General features: G+C 40.3%; 1 protein-coding gene and 2 non-coding genes across 4 annotated transcripts in view; all 3 read right to left on the reverse strand.

Moving 5' to 3' along the window:
• The window catches only part of KPNA6 (karyopherin subunit alpha 6), a 58,451-nt gene that overhangs the window by 21,220 nt on the left and 13,275 nt on the right, over nt 1-23,956 (reverse strand). Inside the window, exon 1 of one of the 2 annotated variants that reach the window (XM_069578751.1) lies at nt 14,198-14,268. The exons of the other annotated variant lie outside the window; for it this stretch is intronic. Coding sequence (XP_069434852.1) covers nt 14,198-14,216 — 19 coding nt within the window. The 5' untranslated portion in view covers nt 14,217-14,268. Of the gene's footprint in view, nt 1-14,197; nt 14,269-23,956 lie in introns of those variants that run through there. 2 annotated transcript variants of the gene reach the window in all.
• LOC138434781 (U6 spliceosomal RNA) lies at nt 3,037-3,143 on the reverse strand. The gene has a single exon (XR_011254861.1). It is a non-coding gene; the product is annotated as a U6 spliceosomal RNA (small nuclear RNA).
• On the reverse strand, nt 3,557-3,704 carry LOC138434919 (small nucleolar RNA SNORA79). The gene has a single exon (XR_011254976.1). It is a non-coding gene; the product is annotated as a small nucleolar RNA SNORA79 (small nucleolar RNA).

Raw genomic sequence — 23,956 nt, forward strand, 5'->3', positions numbered from 1 at the left:
GGGACCACACAAAAGATCTGGACACAACTTAGTGATTGAACAACAACAACTACTTAGAACAGCACTAGGCATATGGTAAACGCTCACAAGCTATGATCACCTCCGTGACAAGAGAAAAGTTATATGACTTGCTGAATAAATGCAAATATATTTAACCTAGCAGGTGAAATACAGTGTACCCAATTCAGTGGAATACGATGTATATTTTTAAGTAACTCAAACAGCCACCCCTCTATTTTTTAAAAGAAATTTAAAATTTTATTCTGTAATATTTGCTACATACAAAAAAGATGAAACACGTTAAGTTACCAAGCAAAATAATACAATAAGCATCTGTCAACTCACCACTAAATCCAAGAACTAGATTAATATACCTGAATCTAGTAGTAAGGTCTCCCCCTGTCCCAGGCTCCTCCATCCCAACTCCAGCCAAAAGAAAACTGCTATTATGAATTGTCATTATCTTTGCTCTCATTTTTATGAATCACATATATGTACACCCCTAAATATTGCATCATACTACGTTCAGTCTACTGAGAATTATACCCCCTCCATTGGATTTCTAAGATTTACCCGTGTTTTTGCATGAAGCCTTATTTCATTAATTTTTCCTGTATTATTTCACTGTATAAACACATCATTATTTGCGTTTCCCCAATGATTAGTGATTTTTTTTTAAGTCTCTTTATTTATTTATTTATTTATTTTTAGTTTTTTATTTTTTAAATTTTAAAATCTTTAATTCTTACATGCATTCCCAAACATGAACCCCCCTCCCACCTCCCTCCCCACAACATCCCTCTGGGTCATCCCCATGCACCAGCCCCAAGCATGCTGCATCCTGCGTCAGACATAGACTGGCGATTCAATTCACATGATAGTATACATGTTAGAATGTCATTCTCCCAAATCATCCCACCCTCTCCCTCTCCCTCTGAGTCCAAAAGTCCGTTATACACATCTGTGTCTCTTTCCCTGTCTTGCATACAGGGTCGTCATTGCCATCTTCCTAAATTCCATATATATGTGTTAGTATACTGTATTGGTGTTTTTCTTTCTGGCTTACTTCACTCTGTATAATCGGCTCCAGTTTCATCCATCTCATCAGAATTGATTCAAATGAATTCTTTTTAACAGCTGAGTAATACTCCATTGTGTATATGTACCACAGCTTTCTTATCCATTCATCTGCTGATGGACATCTAGGTTGTTTCCATGTCCTGGCTATTATAAACAGTGCTGCGATGAACATTGGGGTACATGTGTCTCTTTCAATTCTGGTTTCCTCGGTGTGTATGCCCAGCAGTGGGATTGCTGGGTCATAAGGTAGTTCTATTTGCAATTTTTTAAGGAATCTCCACACTGTTCTCCATAGTGGCTGTACTAGTTTGCATTCCCACCAACAGTGTAGGAGGGTTCCCTTTTCTCTACACCCTCTCCAGCATTTATTGCTTGCAAATTTTTGGATCGCAGCCATTCTGACTGGTGTGAAGTGGTACCTCATTGTGGTTTTGATTTGCATTTCTCTAATAATGAGTGATGTTGAGCATCTTTTCATGTGTTTGTTAGCCATCCGTATGTCTTCTTTGGAGAAATGTCTATTTAGTTCTTTGGCCCATTTTTTGATTGGGTCGTTTATTTTTCTGGAGTTGAGCTGCAGAAGTTGCTTGTATATTTTTGAGATTAGTTGTTTGTCAGTTGCTTCATTTGCTATTATTTTCTCCCATTCAGAAGGCTGTCTTTTCACCTTGCTTATAGTTTCCTTTGTTGTGCAGAAGCTTTTAATTTTAATTAGATCCCATTTGTTTATTTTTGCTTTTATTTCCAGAATTCTGGGAGGTGGATCATAGAGGATCCTGCTGTGATTTATGTCTGAGAGTGTTTTGCCTATGTTCTCCTCTAGGAGTTTTATAGTTTCTGATCTTACATTTAGATCTTTAATCCATTTTGAGTTTATTTTTGTGTGCGGTGTTAGAAAGTGATCTAGTTTCATTCTTTTACAAGTGGTTGACCAGTTTTCCCAGCACCACTTGTTAAAGAGATTGTCTTTACTCCATTGTATATTCTTGCCTCCTTTGTCAAAGATAAGGTGTCCATATGTGTGTGGATTTATCTCTGGGCTTTCTATTTTGTTCCATTGATCTATATGTCTGTCTTTGTGCCAGTACCATACTGTCTTGATGACTGTGGCTTTGTAGTAGAGCCTGAAGTCAGGCAAGTTGATTCCTCCAGTTCCATTCTTCTTTCTCAAGATTGCTTTGGCTATTCGAGGTTTTTTGTATTTCCATACAAATCTTGAAATGATTTGTTCTAGTTCTGTGAAAAATGTGGCTGGTAGCTTGATAGGGATTGCATTGAATTTGTAAATTGCTTTGGGTAGTATACTCATTTTCACTATATTGATTCTTCCAATCCATGAACATGGTATATTTCTCCATCTATTAGTGTCCTCTTTTTATTTCTTTCATCAGTGTTTTATAGTTTTCTATATATAGGTCTTTAGTTTCTTTAGGTAGATATATTCCTAAGTATTTTATTCTTTTCGTTGCAATGGTGAATGGAATTGTTTCCTTAACTTCTTTTTCTACTTTCTCATTATTCGTGTATAGGAATGCAAGGGATTTCTGTGTGTTGATTTTATATCCTGCAACTTTACTATATTCATTGATTAGCTCTAGTAATTTTCTGGTGGAGTCTTTAGGGTTTTCCATGTAGAGGATCATGTCATCTGCAAACAGTGAGAGTTTTACTTCTTCTTTTCCAATTTGGATTCCTTTTATTTCTTTTTCTGCTCTGATTGCTGTGGCCAAAACTTCCAGAACTATGTTGAATAGTAGCGGTGAAAGTGGACACCCTTGTCTTGTTCCTGACTTTAGGGGAAATGCTTTCAATTTTTCACCATTGAGGATAATGTTTGCTGTGGGTTTGTCATAGATAGCTTTTATTATGTTGAGGTATGTTCCTTCTATTCCTGCTTTCTGGAGAGTTTTTATCATAAATGGATGTTGAATTTTGTCAAAGGCCTTCTCTGCATCTAAAAATATGGAACACTTCACGAATTTGCATGTCATCCTTGCGCAGGGGCCATGCTAATCTTCTCTGTATCGTTCCAATAATAGTATATGTGCTGCCGAAGCGAGCACATGATTAGTGATGTTAAGCATCTTTTTCATGAACCTGTTGGCCATTTATATGTTTGCTTTGGAAAAGTGTGTATTCAGATCCTTTGCCCAATTTCCCTTGCAGTATTTGTGTTTGTTTGCTATTGAGTTGTATGAGTCCCTTATACTGTTGTTGCTGTGGCGTTTCTCAGTCGTGTCTGGCTCTTTGTGACTCCATGGACTGCAGCACACTAGACGTCCCTGTCCTTCGCTATTTCCTGGAGTTTGCTCAAACTCATGTCCGTTGGTTCGGTGGTGGTTGATTTGGAGATGGCTGTATGGCATCACCGAGTCCTTGATATACTTTGGATATTAATCCCTTATCAGATATATAGTTAGGAAATACTTTCTCCCACAGGTTGTCTTTCCATTTTGTTGACCATTTCTCTCTTTTTAATTGCTTGACTCTGCAAAAATCAGAAGGCACTGACAGACAGCCACCCAATTCCCATGATGCCCTGAGTGAAGGTAAGTCAGCTTAGACATATGATAGGCTAAAATCCCACTACTTAAGGCTCCAAGCAGTGAGAGAAACAGCCATCAAATGCTGACCTTTTTATTTGGGAGTGGGGGCGGTGCTGTGAAGAAGCTTTTAAGCTTTCTAGTTTAAGCTTTCTAGCTTATGGGTCCTACTCGTTTATCTCTGTTTTTGCTGCTTGTGCTTTGGTGTTATATCACCCTCCCCCCTCCAAAAAAAAAAAATCATTGCCAAGACTAAGGTCTTTTTTTCCTGTGTCTTCTTATAGGAGTTTCAACAGTTTCAGGTGTTACCATCAAGTCTTACTTCATCAGATAAGTACCATGTTGCCTTCCAAAGTGATGCCAATTCACATTAGCTTAGCAGTACACAATGAGCTCTCATTTATACTCATCCTATTACTCAGAACCGTCACTTTTGCCAATCTACTGAATATAATGTACTTCACTAGGATAAAGATTTGTATTACTAATAGGGTTATTAGATTTTATGTTAATTAGCCATGTTTCCCTTTCTGTGAAAAATGTGTTTATGGTACGTCGAATATTTTCCCATTGAATTACTTGTCCTTTTCTTATTGATTCATAGTTCTTAAGATATTCTAGTTATTAACTATTTGTTGATTATTTGTATTACAAATATCTTCTAGTCTCTTTTCACTTTTTTTCAATTTTCACTTTATGGAGTTCTTTAACAAGTTCTTAACTATAATGGAAGTTTTGCTTTAATACTTAGCTCTTTCTGGTGTGTCTTGTTTAATAAATCCTTTAATGCTCCCAAGGTCAGAAAGCTACCCTGTTATGTCTTCTGAAAGTTTTAAGGCTTGCCCTTTACATGCCAGTGTTTCATCTGCCTGAAATTTAATTGGATATAAGCCTTAGGAAGTTAATATAAAGTCTGAACATTAATGACTTAGGTACACAGGTTAGGGAAGAAAAAGTAGAAAGGAGAGAGAAATCATACAGTAGAGAGAATCAACAAGGGTGAAACTCGATCTTTCAAAAGACTGAAAATAGTCAAGTCTCTGGTTAGGTCTCTCAGGAACAAAAGAGGGCACACATTTTAGAAAAGAAAAAAGAACATAACTACAGTTAGCTAAAACGATTAAAAAAAGGAATATGAACAACTTTATGCTAGCTAACTTGCTTGAAAAGACAAATTCCTAGACTAGTATAACTTGCTAAAAGTGACTCAGAATATCTAACTAGCCTTAAAGCCATTAAATATACTGAATCAGCACTAAACAATATTTCTACAAAGAAAATGCCAGGTCTAAATGGTTTTACAAATGAGATTAAAAAAAGAAAAGTGTTTTTTTTTTTTGGCTGCAATATGCAGCTTCTAGGATTTAAGTTCCCTGACCAGGAATCAAATCCAGGCCCTTGGCAATTAAAGCTCAGAGTCCTAACCACTGGACCACCAGGGAATGCTCGAGTTTTACCAATTTTTTAAATAAGTTGCTTCACTCTTACACATACTTCCTTCTGGAAAAAGGGCATTCTTTGATAACAATACCAAAGAAGGATAATATGAGAAGGTCCTATAATTTCCTGTATCACTTATGAACAAGGATGTGCATGCTCAGTTGCTTAGTCATGTCTGAAGCTACAAAAATTCCAAATAATACCAGCACAAGGTGGGGGAGAGAAAAATTAGGAGTCTGGGATTAACATATATACACTACCATATATAAGGCATATAAACAAGGAACTACTGTGTAGCACAGGGAACTCCACTCAATATCCTGTAAGACCTATAATGTAACCTATAACAGAAAAGAATCTGAGGGACTTCCCTGGTAGTCCAGTGTTTGGGACTCCGTACTTCCCCTGCAGGGAACATGGGCTCAGTTTCTGACTGGGGAGCTAAGATCCCACATGCTACGTGGTGCAGCCAAAAAAAAAAAAAATCTGAGAAAGAAAACACACACACACACATGCACACACACACACACATATATAACTGAATCATTCTTCTGTACACTTGAATCTAAAACACTGAAGATTAACTATACTTCAACAAAAAATAAAGTCAAAGAGGATAATGAAATATCCTTTCATTAATTGTACTTTAAACTTTTTCAGACAAACAAAAGCTGAGACTGTCTCCAGCAGACCTGCATTGTGTGCACTGGGCTCAGTCAGGTATGACCTGTATGATTCTTTGCGACCCCACCAGGCTCCTCTGTCCACGAGATTTTTCAGGCAGGAAAACTGGAGTGGGTTGCCATCTTCCTGACCCAGGGATCAAACCCACTTCTCCTTTATCTCCTGCACTGCAGGTGGATTCTTTAGCCACTTAGTTATCAGGGAAGCTCTAAGACCTGCACTAAAGAAAGTCTAAAGTTCTTCAAGTAGAGGGAAAATGATACCAGAAGGTAATTCAACAAATAGAAAAGGAACCAAAAAGAAATTCTGGAGTTGAAAAATATAACAGCTGAAATGAAGAATTCACTAGAAGGGTTCAATGGCACATTTGAGCAGGCAACAGTCAGAAGTAGCAGGCTTGAAGATAGGAAAATTGAAATTATGCAGTCTGAGCAGAAAGGGAAAAATAATGCAGAAAAGTGAATAGAGCACCTAGGGATCCATGAAACTCCAACAATCAAATCACAAAATATGCATTATGGGAGTCAAAAAAATGGGAGATAAAGGGGGAAAGAATTTTGTAGAAATAATGGCAAAAAAAGAGACCTCAATGTACACAGAAAGATACTCAATTTCAAGGAGAAAAATTCAGGTTTACATCTAGAAACATCATCAAACTATTGAGAGCCAAATACAAAAGGAAAATCTTGAAAGCAGCACGGAAGAAGTGACTTATCACATACAAGCCAGTTTTTCACCAAAAAGGCACTGAGATCTTTAAAAGTATAGATATTGAAAGCGCTGAAAGAAAAATGTTCAAAGAATTCTGTATCTGACAAAATCGCACTTCAAAAACAAGGGAGAAACCAAGATACTCTCAGGCAAAAGCTGAGGGAATCTGTTACCACCAGACCCACTCTCTATAAGAAATGCTGAAGGGAGTCCTTCAAGTTGAATGAAAGGACATTACACAGTAACTTGAAGCCAGCGAAGGTAACTACATGGGAAATATAAAAGCCAGTTTTCTAGGATTTTTGGTTTGTAATTCCACTTTTTATTTTCTATATGATTTAACAGAAAACGTAGGACTTCTCTGGTGGTAGAATAGATGCGGGTCCCCCTGCCAATACAGAGGACATGGGTTTGATCCCTGGTCCAGGAGGATTCCACACGCTGCGCAACTAAACGTGTCCATCACAACTACTGCGTCCGAGAGCTGCAACTACTGTGTGCCCAGAGCCTGTGCTCCTCAACAAGAGAGGGCCCTGCTCGCCACAGACATAGAAAGCCTGCGCATGGCAAGGAAGACTCAGCACAACGAAAAACAAGGAAATTATTTTAAAAAGACAAATGCATAAAGTAATAATGAACAAAAGTTTCTGTATGCTATTGAATTAAGTTGGTATCAATTCAAACTACATTGTGATAAATTTGGGATGTTAAATGCAAAGCCCACAATCTTTCTCTCTCTGTCTCTGTCTCTGTCTCTCTATATATATACACATACATAAGAAACACACAAAATAAAAATATACACAAAGGAAATGAGAAGTGAATGAAAACAATTCACTACAACAAACCAATTAAACACAAAAGGGAGTTATAGAGGAAGAGAGGGACAAAAAGGTATAAGAAAGAAAGAAAAAAGAACAAAATGGCAGAAGTCTTTCCTTATCAATAATTATACTTCTTTTTTTGGCAGTGCCAAGTGGCTTGCAGGATCTTAGTTCCGTGACCAGGAATCAAATGTGGGCCCCCAACAGTGGAAATGCAGGGTCTTAACCATGGGACTTATTGCCAAATCAGACTAAAATTGAAGAAAGTCGGGAAAACCCACTAGACCATTCAGGTATGCCCTAAATCAAATCCCTTACGATCATACAGCGGAAGTGAGAAATAGATTTAAGGGATCAGATCTGATAGAGTGCCTGATCAACTATGATGGAGGTTCGTGACATTGTACAGGAGACAGAGATTAAGACCATCCCCAAGAAAAAGAAACGCAAAAAAGCAAAATGGCTGTCTGAGGAGGCCTTACAAATAGTTGTGAAAAGAAGAGAAGCGAAAAGCAAAGGAGAAAAGGAAAGATATACCCATTTGAATGCAGAGTTCCAAAGAACAGCAAGGAGAGATAAGAAAGCCTTCCTCAGTGATCAGTGGAAAGAAATAGAGGAAAACAACAGAATGGGAAAGACTAGAGATCTCTTCAAGAAAATTAGAGATACCAAGGGAACATTTTATGCAAGGATGGGCTTGCATAAATAGTATGGACCTAACAGAAGCAGAAGGTATTAAGAAGAGGCGGCAAGAATACACAAAAGAACTGTACAAAAAAGATCTTCACGACCCAGATAATCACGATGGTGTGATCATTCACCTAGAGCCAGACATCCTGGAATGCGAAGTCAAGTGGGCCTTAGGAAGCATCGCTACGAACAAAGCTAGTGGAGGTGATGGAATCCCAGTTGAGCTATTTCAAATCCTAAAAGATGATGCTGTAAAAGTGCTGCACTCAATATGCCAGCAAATTTGGAAAACGCAGCAGTGGCCCAGGACTGGAAAAAGGTCAGTTTTCATTCCAACCCAAAGAAAGGCAATGCCAAAGAATGCTCAAACTACCGCACAATTGCACTCATCTCACATGCTAGTAAAGTAATGCCCCAAATTCTCCAAGCCAGGCTTCAGCAATATGTGAACCGTGAACTTCCAGATGTTCAAGCTGGTTTTAGAAAAGGCAGAGGAACCAGAGATCAAACTGCCAACATCCGCTGGATCATCGAAAAGCAAGAGAGTTCCAGAAGAACATCTATTTCTGCTTTATTGACTATGCCAAAACCTTGACTGTGTGGATCACCACAAACTGTGGAAAATTCAAGAGATGGGAATACCAGACCACCTGACCTGCCTCTTGAGAAACCTGTATGCAGGTCAAGAAGCAACCCTTAGAACTGGACATGGAACAACAGACTGGTTCCAAATAGGAAAAGGAGTACATCCAGGCTGTATATAGTCACCCTGCTTATTTAACTTACATGTAGAGTACATCAGGAGAAACGCTGGGCTGGAAGAAACACAAGCTGGAATCAAGATTGCCAAGAGAAATATCAATAACCTCAGATATGCAGATAACACCACCCTTATGGCAGAAAGTGAAGAACTAAAGAGCCTCTTGACGAAAGTGAAAGAGGAGAGTGAAAAAGTTGGCTTAAAGCTCAACATTCAGAAAATGAAGATCGTGGCATCTGGTCCCATCACTTCATGGGAAATAGATGTGGAAACAGTGTCAGACTTTATTTTTTTGGGCTCCAAAATCACTGCAGATGGTGAATGAAGCCATGAAATTAAAAGATACTTGCTCCTGGGAAGAAAAGCTATGACCAACCTAGACAGCCTCTTAAAAAGCAGAGACATTACTTTGCCAACAAAGGTCCATCTAATCAAGGCTATGGTTTTTCTAGTGGTCATGTATGGATGTGAGAGTTGGACTATAAAGAAAGCTGAGCGCTGAAGAATTGATACTTTTGAACTGGGGTGTTGGAGAAGACTCTTGAGAGTCCCTTGGATTGCAAGGAGATCCAACCACTCCATCCTAAAGGAAATCAGTCCTCAATATTCTTTGGAAGGACTGATGCTGAAGCTGAAACTCCAATACTTTGGCCACCTGATGCGAAGAACTGACTCATCTGAAAAGACCCTGATGGTGGGAAAGACTGAAGGTGGGAGAAGGGGACGACAGAGGATGAGATGGTTGGATGGCATCACTGACTCAATGGACATGAGTTTGAGTAAACTCTGGGAGTTGGTGATGGACAGGGAGGCCTGGCGCGCTGCAGTCCATGGGGTAACAAAGAGTCGGACACGATGGAGCAACTGAACTGAACCGAACCACTGGACTGCCAGTGAACACCCAAGTAATTATATTATACTTACTGGCCCCCGGTGGGTCAGATGGTAAAGAATCTGCCTGCAATGTAGGAGACCCAGGAGATGTGGGTTTGATCCCTGGGTCGGAAAGATCCCCTGGAGAAGGGAATGGCTAACCACTCCAGTATTCCTGCCTGAAGATTCCATGAACAGAGGAGTTAAATAGATTAGTCTTTAGTCGAAAGGCAAAGATGGGCAGCAGATTAAAAAAACAACCATGATCTACTATTACATGCTGTCTGCAAAGACTTACTGTATATTTGAAAACACAAAGAAGTTGAAAGTAAACGGGTGAAAAAACATATTCATGCAAATGGTAAGCAAAAGAGAGCTGGGATGGCTATACTAAATATCAGACAAAAATTTTTAAGTTAAAAAACTGTTACAATAGTCAAAGTAAAGAGAAAAACAGTTCTACAATAACATTTAGAGACTTTAATATACCACTTTCAATAATGAATAGAAACTAGACAGAAGATTAATAAGTAAATAGGACTTTTACATTATAAATCAGTTAGATCTAAAAGACACATAGAACACTCCCACCCAACAAGAGCAAAAAACATCTTGCCAAGTATGAATGCATGGAATAGTCTCCAGAATAAACTGTATTAAGGCACAGAGTCTCAGTAGATTCTAGAAGATTGATATTACACAAATTATCTTCTTTGACCACATGGAAAGAAACTAGAAATAAACAGTAAAAGAAAACTGGAAAATCCATAAATATGTGGAAACCAAACAACAGACTCTTAAATAAGTTGAAAGACTCACACTTCCTGATTTCATAATTTACTACAAAGTTACAATAATCAAAACAGTGTGATGCTGGTGTAAGGATAAACAAAAGAACAGAATTGAGAGAGAATTCTATAATCAAGAGAACAGAATTGAGAGTCCAGAAATAAACTCACACATCCGTGGCCAGTAAACTGATCTTTAAAAATATTTTTATTTACTTATTTGGCTGTGCTGGTTTTAGCTGAGGCATGTGGGATCCAGTTCCCTGACCAGAATCAAACCCAGGCCCCCTGCATTGGGAGCAGGGAATCTTAGCCACAGGACCACCAGGGAATTTCCGCAGCCAACTGATTTTTGACAAGGGTATTAAGTCCATTCAATGGAGTAAGAACAGTCTCTTCAACTGGTGCTGGGACAACTAAAATGTTATATACAAAAGAATGGAGTCAGATCCTTAGCTTATACCATACACAAGACAAAACTTAAAATGGATCAACAACCTAAATATACAAAGACTATAAAACTCTTACAATAGAACATGCGTAAATTTTTATGATCTTGGATTTTGCGATGGATTCTTAGCTATGACATCAAAAGCACAAGCAAAAAAACAACAACAAGACATTAACAAGGAAGTAAAGACAACTTACAGGAGAAATAACTTTCAAATCTATCTGATAAGGGTTTTAATATTCATAATATATAAAGAATTTCTACAACTCAACAGCAAAGACAACTCAACTTAAAAAATAGGCAAATGGGGCTTCCCTGCTGGGGCAGTGGTTAGGAATCTGCCTCCCAATTCAGGAGACACTGGTTCAATTCCTGGTCCGGGAAGATCCCACATGTCATGGGGCAACTAAACCCATGCTCCACAACTACTGAGCCCACATATCATAACTACTGAAGGCCTCTAACCACACTCCACAAGAGAGGTCACTGAAACAAGAAAACCATACCACCAAGAAGAGAGCAGCCCCCTCTCTCTACAACTAGAGAAGGCCCCTGTGTAGCAATGAAGACCCAGAGCAGCCAAAAATAAATGAAAAATTTAAAAAAAAGAAAGAAAGGATAAAAAGTAAAAACAGGCAAATGGGACTTCCTGGTGGTCTAACAGCTAAGACTCCATGCTTCCAATGCAGGGCGCCTGGGTTTGATCCCTGGTCAGGAAAGGAGATCCCACATGATCCCACGCATATTCAACTAACATGGTGCAGCCAAAAAGAAAATAATAAAAAAACATAAATATTTTTAAAAAGATATTAAACATAAATGAATTGATAAACAAAATGTGGCATATACATACGATGGGATATTATTCATCCATAAAAAGGAATGAAGATTTGACACATGCTACATTCTTGGGCTCCAAAATCACTGTGGACGGTGACTGCAGCTATAAAATTAAAATATGCTTGCTCCTTAGAAGGAAAGCTATGACAAACCTAGGCAGTGTATAAAAAAGCAAAGACATCATTTTGCCAACAAAGGTCCATACAGTCAAAGCTATGGTTTTTCCAGTAGTCATTTACGGATGTGAGAGTTGGGCCATAAAGAAGGCTGAGCGCCAAAGAACTGATGCCTTCAAATTGTGTGAGAGAAGACTACTGAGAGACCCCTGGAAGCAGTCAGTCCTAAAGTAAATCAACCCTGAATATTCACTGGAAGGACTGATGCTCCAATACTTTGGCTACCTGATGAGAAGAGCCGATTCACTGGAAAAGACTCTGATGCTAGGAAAGATCGAAGGCAAAAGGAGAAGACAGCAGCAGTGGATGAGATGGTTAGGTAGCATTACTGACTCAATGGACATGAATCTGAGCAAACTCTGGGAGACAGTGAAGTACAGAGAAGCTTGGCATGCTTCTCATGGTAGTCCATGAGGTTGCAAAGAGTTGGACACAACTTAGCAACTGAACAACAACAACACTGAAGAACCCTAAAGAGAGTATGTTAAGTAAACCAAGCCAGGATAAAGGATAAAGAAAAGGATAAAGATTACATGGTTTCACTTACATGAGGTACCTGGAGACAAAAAGTAGATTAGAGATTATCAAAGTAGATTAGAGATTATCAGGTACAAGCGGGAGGGAGAAATGAGAAATCACTGCTTAATGAAACAAAGTTTCTGTCTGTAGTGATGAAAAGCTTGGAAATGGATAGTGGTGATGGTTGCACAACACTGTAGATGCAACGGATGCTGCTTAATAATGATTAAAGTGGTGAACTGTGTGATGAAGTCGTGTCTGACTCTTTTCGACCCCACGGACTGTAGTCTACCAGGCTCCTCTGTCCATGGGATTTTCCAGGCAATAGTACTGGAGTGGATTGCCATTTCCTTCTCCAGGGGATCTTCCCAACCCAGGGATTGAACCTGGGTCTCCCGCATTGTAAACAGATGCTTTACCGTCTGAGCCACCAGGGAAGTCCTCTGGTGTCATATTTTACCACAAAATTTATAAATAGCAGCATATCTCCTCCAATTAAATTAACATAGAATCTTAGTTGGTTTTTTTTGGTGAGATTTTGTATTTGTCTACTTGTATTCATTCATCACAGGGCTGATTATATTGATTATATTTTCTTATTTTCTGAGTTCCTGATGTTTCGCCATTTGGGAACCTACAAACCCAGGACAGATCGACACTCCCATGGCTAGCTAATTCCTACAGGTAACAACATGTCTAAGAGCATGCCTTTGTAAAGGAACCAACCCAGAGTCATATTTCCTTTATCTTGCCTGTATACCCAGGAGGCAATATTCCTCTGCTTCATCCCAGGGCCCCAAAAGTAGTGGGTAACTAGAGACCACTCTTATAGCCCAAAGCCCTCCAGAATTATTCAAATTAGCCAATACGAAACTGTTTATTCTGCCCTGCCTTCACTTTCCCTCTGAAACTGCAATAAAGGATCTGGCCTAAACCTTCTGCTTGCCTGTGCCCCTTCTGCCCCCTGACCACCCTGGTGTTTTCCTCTGTGACCCTGTGTGGCAAGTGGTAACCCACCTCCCACAGCCCGCGGACCCATAATAAACTTCCTCCTGCCAAGCCTCATTTGTGTTTCCTCCTGTGACCTCAGTGACTTTATCATATCTTACTCAATATTGACATTTTAAAAACTACATCACTATTTAAAAAACTGATAAAAGTGAAGCTGATTATGTAGAAATATAAGCAGAGGAAGCCTTATTAACTTGGTCTACCCTTTACAGTCATTTCTTATCCTTTAAATTTCTAATCTGAAACACTCACTAAAAGTATCACAAAAGGGATGAAAAATAAATTTTAGAGGCACACAGAGAGGGACAATTAACTCTAATATCACCTTTTTTGGGGAGTGTTTTGGGGTGATCATGATGAGAGCTTAAAAAGAAATCTCCCAAAGGTAGGATTAGGGCTGGTTCTTCAAGCAGGAGACCTTGAGGATTCAAGCGCAGTAAGAAAGTACATAAATGTGAGGGGGAAGTCGTCTATTAAGAGAATCTGCATGAAAGAGAAATCAAAATGGAAGCAGTTGAGGAGAAGGCTGAATTCTGGAGCTAGAGATTAAGGAAATGAAACTTCAGAAAAGGTGTCTCTGTTCATTCTGGAGAACAGCTAGGCAAACCACAGCAGCAGTAGCGGTCTCATGATGTACAAGTTTCTACATTCACTTAGCAAAGCCCACGTCGATTTACTGTTAAAGAAAAAGTTCTAGGGGAATGCAGTGGCCTCCCTTTGGGGTCCCTGATCACCCCTATGCCTGGAGACTAATAGGCACAGGACAAATTCCTAAAGGCACCACTATGGACTGCTGTTCCCCAATACCTGACACATGGTTTTTCATGACTCTGAGCCTGGGCTCTCCCACAGGGCTGCCTCTTCCTTCAAGCAGAGCTGACAGTGAAGCTTGGAAGGAGAACTAGGCTGTGCTTCAGTCACCATGGTGACAAGAAACTATCACAAATATTTGCTTATGACTTCACTGGAGAAGCCAAACAGGGGAGGTTAGATTGGAGGAGGAACATTTGCAGAAGCACATCTGGAAGCAGCAACCAAAGGAATGCTGGACTCTCCTTCAGGGACTAGCAGGCAAAGGGGCTTCTTTCATCATGCACTCCCTTCCTTGCCGAGCCTGGATCGGGAAATCTACAATACAAACATTCCTTTTCAAACATCTGCCTGTCTCAGGCAGACTTTGAGTTTTCTTAGTTGAAGAACTCTCTGAATAGGTCCCTGAAATTGCTGGCACCTCTTGTTTCTAGGAAATAACTGCTACTGTTGCCATGCATTTCCTAAGCTCTTAGAGCCAAGGAACTAGCAAGAATAATACAAAATAAGTGTGGACTCTGTTATGGCCTGAATTGTACCTCATCCTCCACCAATTCATATGTTGAAATCTGAAATCCTAATACCTCAAAATGTGACTGTACTTGGAGATAGCTTTTTTAAAAATGAGGATACTGGAATAAGGCCCTAATTCAATATGACCAGTGCCTTTATAAGAGAAGATTAAGATACAGATGTACATAGCAGGAGAACATCATGTGAACATGAAAACAGCTATTTGAAAACCAAGAAGACAGGTCTCAGGGTTTGCCAATCCTGCTAACATCTTGATCTTGGACTTCTAGGCTCTAGAACTATGAGAAGATAAATTTTTGTTGTTTAAGCCATCCAGTCTGTGGTATTTTGTTATTCAGTCTTCGCAAATTAATACAGGCCCTCATTGATACAGAAATAACCTGAGTCTAAGGTCACATACTAAGGGAGAAGTCAGATTATTGCAGTACTCCATTTAATCAATGGTATGTTTAAAATTTTTAAGATTCATAAAATTTTAAAATTATACATATTTTCTCAGAAAAAGACATAATACATATAGCCAACAGTCCTGTGTATGGAACAGGAATGACACTGCTACACCTTCAAACTCACATCCTGGGCAGCCACTGGGTCTAGGATTTTCCCAATCTATGTCTTACACTCATGGTCTGTATTTAACACTATGAATCAATCATTCAGCCTTTTAAAATTATTTCTTAGGGTTAAAAAAAAATTACTTCTTGGGGTAATTTCCTGGTGGTCCAGTGGTTAGGATTCCATGCTTTCACTGCCAAGAGGGCAGGTTCAGTTCCTGGTGAAGGAACGAAGATCCCACAAGTCTCTGCTGCTGCTACTGTTGCCAAGTCGCTTCGGTCATGTCTGACTCTGTGCAACCCCATAGATGGCAGCTCACCAGGCTCCCTCATCCCACAAGTCTCTAGGTGTGGCCTAAATAAATAAATAAATAGACTTCTCTTGTCCTGGTCCTAAACTGAGTGAGCACTTCTCTTTGCAGAGGGCAAGTTTCTAATAAAATATTATTATACCGCCTCAGGCATAGAAAATGAGCTAAACTTAGTGCCTCTTCCTTCAGGAATGTAAGAAACCTGATTCCTCCCAGACTCAAATGGCTTTCTCAGCTTGGGAACCTCATTTCCTTCTCACAATGAACTCTCTATCAAATATGCACTGGCGGTGCTGCACAGCTGGCAGGATCTTAGTTCCCCAGCCAGGAACCGAACCCTCAGCCACGGCAGTGAAAGCGCCAAAACCTAACTGCTGTATTGCCAGGGAATTCCCAAGGAGTTAATGATTGATAACAGGACAGTTATAACAGGACATCAGGGACTATACTCACATTCAATTTTTACAACACATTCAATTTTGGGTTAAAAAAAAAATTTCTTGGGGGACATTCATTTTTGTACCAGACAAACAAAATTTAATTTCAACAAGAGCTAGGGTGAAATCAGCTGTTAAACAGCCCTTCATTTGCGGACAATCAAACAATCAAATAAACCCCAGCATCATACCTCTCTTTTCAAAAAATGTTTCCATTTACAACATCTAGTTGAACTCTACCACATCCAATGAGAAATATCAGTCAATTGGAGCACATCCACTTAACAGCTAGGAGACCAGGTTCAGAGGTGCTATGACTTGCGCAGGATCATTTAGCTATTAAACTGTGAAGCTGGGACTGGGACCTAGACTCTTAATTTCATAGCCTTCTCTTTTCATCCATCCTTGAAGAACTGCTTTGTTTCAATTCTTTGAAAAGACACATAATTCTATTCTATTTGGCTCTTGACCTTAGACCTAGATTCTATCCATCTTGATCTATTTACTCACTTTAAGAGTTACTGACCAATGACTAATTTCCATTAAATTTTTATCTTGTTTAAACAAACAAAGTTACTGGCAATCAATTCTCTAGGTGCATAAGAACTAGTACTAAAGACATCTGCATAAGAGATTTCCCCCCCTCAACCCACCATATGACTTTTAGAAACTCAACTTCGTAATACAGGTTTTTCTTTTGCAGTGAGTTCTCTCCCTAAACCACAAATCCAATCAACCATAAAATTTAAAGTACATCTGACCCTTTGTGAACACCTGTACCACTGGAATTAATGAAATCAAAACTCCTCCAAAGTGTATAAAACCCACTATGATGCTGGGATTGGAAGGGTGGGAAGATAACACAAGTGATAGATACAGAGACTAATAAACGCAATCATTTTTTAAAGATATTCTAAAACTTACATGGTCCCTTTTCTTATCAACAATGCCATAAGAAAACACAGACTGGCTTAAATTTTGCCTGTCTTCTTGCTGGTCTACTTAGCAGATAACTACAGTGAATGCCTACAAAGTTGACGGCAAAATTTTGGTACTTTTAAAACATTACATCATCATTATTTCAACATTTGGTCACTTTTAATCTACAACGTTCCTGTCCTCCTTTCCCCCAACCCTTTTGCTTACTTGTGATACTGACTCTGAAAAGACTAGTTGTCTCAATGAATGCCCTACATTCTAGTTTTGTGTCATTAATTTATACCCTTCAGTTCAGTTCCATTCAGTTGCTCAATTGTGTCCGACTCTTTGCGACCCCATGAACTGCATCACGCCAGGCCTCCTTGTCCATCACCAACCCCCGGAGTCCACCCAAACCCATGTCCATTGAGTTGGTGATGCCATCCAACCATCTCATCCTCTGTTGTCCCTTCTCCTCCTGCCCTCAATCTTTCCAAGCATCAGGGTCTTTTCAAATGAGTCAGCTCTTCGCATCAGGTGGCCAAAGGACAGGAGTTTCAGCTTCAGCATCAGTCCTTCTGATGAACAGCCAGAACTGATCTCCTGTAGGATGGACTGGTTGGATCTCATCAACAGCTAGAGTATTTTACAAGTATTTTCTAAACCCTGGGTTAAAAAAAAATCCTTGATTCCTTCTCTTCTCACATCTCTTTGATCAAATCTACTGACAAATCCTGAATGTATCTTGACTGTATTTATCTCTCTCTCACCCCTTCCCTGGTAGCTCAGCTGGTAAAAAATCTGCCTGCAATACAGAAGACCCCAGTTGACCCAGTTCAGCTCCAGGGTTGGGAAGATCCCCTAGAGAGGGGACAGGCTACCCACTCCAGTATTCATGGGCTTCCCTGGTGACTCAAAACGGCAAAGAATCCACCTGCAATGCAGGAGATGTGTTCAATCCCTGGGTTGGGAAGATCCTCTGGAGGAGGGCATGGCAACCCACTCCAGGATTCTTGTTTGGAGAAACCCCATGGACAGAGGAGCCTGTGGGGCTACAGTCCCTGGAGTCACAAAGTTGGACACGACTGAGTGACTAAGCACAGCACCCCTTCCCAAAGTCATTTCTTGCCTGCAACTACAACAACTCAACCCCAATCCACCACCACAAAACAAAACCAGACTACACCACTGCTCCCATGTAAAAGCTTCACAATTTAAAGCGCTGCCTGTATCTTCATCTCATCTCATTCAATTTTTTACCCTCAGTCATCAAATGCCCCTGTCACAATGGCTCTCTGCATTTGGAAACTATCAAGTTGTTTCTGGACTCGGTCCTCACATTTCCTGTTTTCTTTTAGCCCACAATTCTCTTCCCTAGCTCTTAGAATTGCTAGGTCCTTCCCCTGGCACCACAAAGCAAGCGACTCCATTTTTGTCAGAACACCTGTTTTATTTCCTTCATTACACTATTTACGATCTGCATCAGTTCTCCTCCATCAGCTGTGTAAGTTCTACAAAACTTTTGTTCTATTTCCAGCATCTATGCTATATACAAGTATTTGCTGAATGAATCACTGTTCAAATACCTACTCAACACTTACTGAACACCTACATTGTCCCAGATATATGGTCTAGCCATAACGGTTGCTTAACACGTGTTTGCCAACAAGTATAAGGTAAGGGAAGAATTGTACAGCAAAGGAATCTTCCTTGGGACTGGAGGGAAGCAGATCTTCTAAAAGCAGAATTTAAAAAGACTTCTTCCCAGAAATCCAGAAACCATAAGTTTCCTCCAGAATGGGTATGAAAACTGAATGGAAACGCTCTGATGTAAGGACACACACACACAAACGAAAAACTTAAGCTTGGAAGAAAAAAGACTTCAGGACACAAATGACTCAGAAAGAGACATTTTAGACAGCTGCATCCAGTAACCTTGCCAGAATTCACTGTATGTCACTTTCTACTTTGTCACTGACGGTCACTTTTGCCCTCCTGAAACTACCCGTGATTCTGAGGGCACCAACTTCTGCCAGTTCTCTTACCTTTCTAACCGCTCCTACGTTTCACACCACCAGTCCCTCTGTGTCAGTGTGTATCTCCCCTTAGTCCTTCTCAGCAGAAGCAGCCTCCTGTTCCCAATGGTCTCCCTTAGCTTCAACGTCCACTTTTACACCAAGTTCCAAATCTCTAGTGTCACAACCTGTCAAGTGTACTTTCAAATGCCTAACTGGCTAGCTCCACCTCACTTTCTGTCTCCTTAAACCAGTTACTTCCCCTAGCTTCCCTAGTTCAGAATTCATGCCATTACCATTCACCTGGTCTTAGAGTCACTCATGAACTTTCTATTCCCCTAAGAAGACTGATTTTCACCTGTACCAAAGATTCTGTCCTTAACTAAACTCTATCCAGGCTCCTCTGAGCCCTTTTTCGAGGAGGCTCAACCGTGGCCTATAAAGATGTGAATGTCGCTGCTGCTGCTGCTAAGTTGCTTCAGTCGTGTCCAACTCTGTGCAACCCACAGATGGCAGCCCACCAGGCTCCCCCGTCCCTGGGATTCTCCAGGCAAGAACACTGGAGTGGGCTGCCATTTCCTTCTCCAATGCATGAAAGTAAAAAGGGAAAGTGAAGTCGTTCAGTCGTGTCCGACTCTTAGCAACCCCATGGACTGCAGCCCACCAAGCTCCTCCGCCCATGGGATTTTCCAGGCAAGAGTATTGCAGTGGGGTGCCATCGCCTTCTCCAATAAAGATGTGAATAAAAAACACTAATAGTTTCTAACAGCTCAAGGTCACAATGCTAGATGACCCCAGCCACACTTAAAAGTGCCTGCCTGGGAAAATCTCAAGGCTGCTGCATGAATTTACAGTTTTAGCTAGCATCTGAAAATAGGGCTCCTGCTTCCCAGGCTCTGTGGGAGGGTAGGAGACTACTTTCAATGAGCGCCAGCAGCAAGCCCGGCTGGGTTCATGTGAACCACCTCCCCTTCCTTGCAGTTTGTAATTTTTCATTTCCCTGACTGTACGGAGTTTTCTCTCACTTTGACCCTTGTTCCCTCATCCTTTTTTTTTTTTCCCCTTTTAAAGTTAACTCTGTACAAATCAAAGTTGAAATCAGTTCACAATTTTCCCTATTGCAATAGTATATTACTGATTAAAACCTGTCCTTACCACTTTAACTAGTGTCCAGCTTTGTTTATCTGTGACACCTGTTACCATAAATTGATTCCCACTGACAACCATCAATGACCCTGTTTTAGTCACAACTCATCACCTCTCACTTCCAGATCATTAAATCTTTGAGATTAAGAGTCTATAGCACAGTGCACAGCACATGAATACTCTCAAATATTAAACTCAACACTTAAAAATTTTAGTTTTCCAAAAGATCTGAAGTGGTTTACAATAAATTCAACAAAATAAAAATATCAAACCCGAAATCTGGAAAAGCAACATACATATTTGTATAGAAGATGAGAAAAGATGAATGTAGATAAGCAGAACCCAAGAATCATTTAATTATTAAAACTGACTTGCATTTTGTTTTGTCAGCTACCTGTCAGCCAAAATAAAGCAATTATGAGTGAGCGCTTACATAATTCTTATTATCCATGACTGTGCCCTTTGACGCACAAAAGTTTACAATTCTCACTAAGTCTAATTTATCTTTCTTTTCTTGGCGGGGGGGTAGTGAGGGGTAGCTTGTGCTTTCAGTGTCATATCTAAGAAAATGCTGTTAATCCAAAGTCATAAAGATTTACTCCTATGCTTTCTTAAAAGTTTTATAGATTTAGCTCTTTACATTTAGGTCTTTGATCCACTAAGTTAATTTTTATGTGTAAGGTAGGAGTCCAGCTTCATTCTTCTGCATATGCATACCTATTCTTCTTAGGTATTATAGATAGCAATAGCATGTTAGGGTAATCCCATGATTCACACAAGTCCTTTAACGAATTTAGCACTAAGATGCCTTCAAAGTTTTTGTGACAGAACCAACCTACTAAACTAACAAATTATTGCCGTATATAAGTTCCTCTCATGTGTCACGCTACTTATTTCCATGTCCTGCTAGGACACCTCTGTCAGGTACCGACGCAGGCAAGGATCATGACGCTCCTGCTGAAGATTACACATCTGTGTCCTCACTGCTTGATGTGAATGAAGCCCTCTTTTCAAGTCCAGTCCAGAATGTTTTCCAAAGCTTCTAACCATGGTGGAATGTTTTTATCTATTAGATCTGGACTATAAGTCAAGATATCTCCTTTGAAAGCTCCTTCAAAATGCCTAAGTCATCTCTAACCTCTACAGAGGGTTATGTTTCCAGGGACAATTCAAATTTGATTGGTAATTACTCAGTAATAATTCACTTAGTTTTTAAGTCTAAGCTCATATAAAACCCCCATTTTAGAGGTGAGAAAATTGAGGCACAACTTGCAGAAGGCCTCAGATAATAAAAAGTGGGAGACGCTAATCCAGATCTTTCTGACTAAAATCAAAGCTCTATTACATATATTCTCCTTAACAGCATACTAGCCACAGGGAACTCCTTTGTTATTTCTTGGAAGAAATGTCAATGTTCCTCCTTGGATTCTACCACCCTAACCATTGCCTGTCTAAATCCGTCAATGAGATGTGGTCTAGTTCTTGCTAAGATTAGGGAATACAAATATCGGAAGATACCAAGACAGATACGAACGGAAGTAGAAAATTGCAGGGACTAGCAAGTAGTTAGGTAGTCATCTGAAGGCCATCTGCCACTTTAAAGGAAAAACAAAAACAACCATTTGAATTAATTCTCCCAGTTCTGGTGCAGGGCTTGAAATCTATTTCAAAAATTCAACATTATGTGAATGAGCAGACTGTCTCTAAGGGTTTGTATCAGAAATACTTAGGCTGAGAGAAGGCAGCTGTGCTGCATGGGCCACCAGCAGGCACACCGGGAACAGACTATTTGATTCCTGCTCTGCTATTTAACAAGTGTGCAGCCTTGGGCGTCACTTAGTTCAGTTCAGTTCAGTTGCTCAGTCGTGTCTGATTCTTTGCGACCCCATGAACTGCAGCACGCCAGGCCTCCCTGTCCATCACCAACTCCCAGAGTTCACTCAGACTCACGTCCATCGAGTCCGTGATGCCATCCAGCCATCTCATCCTCTGTCGTCTCTTCTCCTCCTGCCCCCAATCCCTCCCAGCATCAAGGTCTTTTCCAATGAGTCAACTCTTTGCATGAGGTGGCCAAAGTACTGGAGTTTCAGCTTTAGCATCATTCCTTCCAAAGAACACCCAGGACTGATCTCCTTCAGAATGGACTGGTTGGATCTCCTTGCAGTCCAAGGGACCATCAAGAGTCTTCTCCAACACCACAGTTCAAAAGCATCAATTCTTAAGCGCTCAGCTTTCTTCACAGTCCAACTTTCACATCCATACATGACCACTGGAAAAACCATAGCCTTGACTAGACGGACCTTTGTTGGCAAAGTAATGTCTCTGCTTTTGAATATGCTATCTAGGTTGGTCATAACTTTCCTTCCAAGGAGTAAGTGTCTTTTAATTTCATGGCTGCAATCACCATTTGCAGTGATTTTGGAGCCCCCCAAAATAAAGTCTGACACTATTTCCACTGTTTCCCCATCTATTTTCCATGAAGTGATGGGACCAGATGCCATGATCTTAGTTTTCTGAATGTTGAGCTTTAAGCCAACTTTTTCACTCTCCTCTTTCACTTTCATTAAGAGGCTTTTTAGTTCCTCTTCCCTTTCTGCCATAACGGTGGTGTCATCTGCATATCTGAGGTTATTGATATTTCTCCCGAGAATCTTGATTCCACCTTGTGCTTCCTCCAGCCCAGCGTTTCTCATGATGTACTCTGCATATAAGTTAAATAAGCAGGGTGACAATATACAGCCTCGACGTACTCCTTTTCCTATTTGGAACCAGTCTGTTGTTATCTGGATCTCAATTTTCCTACCCTTACCCTCTCCACATCAGAGTTACAGTGAAGGCCCTATGAGAATACACACGAAAGTGCTTTGTGAAAAATACAATGCTCTTCTGGCAAGGTAGGACTGGGTTTGGTAGTAGTTTTTCAAACTTCTGGAATTTCTCTCAGAGCTATGACCAAGCAATACTGCAAACAAGAAAACAGTACTGCAACAGTCTGACGGGACGAGGCTCTCAGGGGGTTATTTGCAAGCCTGTCAGAACTGCTAATCACCAAGACAATGGGAGAGACTTGTCTCTGGACAACTGGATTAGTCCATAATGGAGCCGTAATAAGGCTGCTCATATTCTGGCAGATCCTCACAGGACTGGGCTGAAGAATGATCACTCCAGGAAACGAAGCTGAATCTATAAACCAGGAGGTCTGGCTAAAAGATTATGTGGGGAAAACTATCTTTTGTACAAACAACTAATATATTCAAAGCTCGAGACCTAAGAGAAGCATGGCACTCTGAGGCACTGAATCAACCAGATAGTTGATGGTCCCAGTTCTCTAGTCTTAATTCTCTCCTAGCATTTACCAGTCCTTTTAGCCCTTGAATCTATCTATCTATCTATCTATCTATCTATCTATCTATCTATCTATCTATCTATCTAAACGCAATGCTCAGACCTAGAAATGGGGAAGTAAGGGGTGGCGAGAGATACGGGTGAGGTCTACGATAGCTACGGGCTTCCCTGGTGGTAAAAAATCCACCTGCCTATGCAGGAGATGTGGGATCGATCCCTGGATCAGGATGATCCCCTAGAGAAGGAAATGGCAATCGACTCCAGTATTTTTGCCTGGGAAATTCCATGGACAGAAGGAACCTGGTGGGCTACAGTCCATGGGATCGCAAAAAGAGTCAGACATAACTTAGCAACTAAGCAACAGGATAGCTGTAGTCTGATTTCTTCATAAGAAAAGCTCCAAACATCCCTTGTAGACTGCGCAGAATCTAAAGGTTCTTACCTTCCTAGGGACACCCCACTGCCACTACCACTAGGTGCTATAAGGAACTATAAT

This window comes from Ovis canadensis, chromosome 2, assembly GCF_042477335.2.
Source record: "Ovis canadensis isolate MfBH-ARS-UI-01 breed Bighorn chromosome 2, ARS-UI_OviCan_v2, whole genome shotgun sequence".
Taxonomy (NCBI): Eukaryota; Metazoa; Chordata; class Mammalia; order Artiodactyla; family Bovidae; genus Ovis; species Ovis canadensis.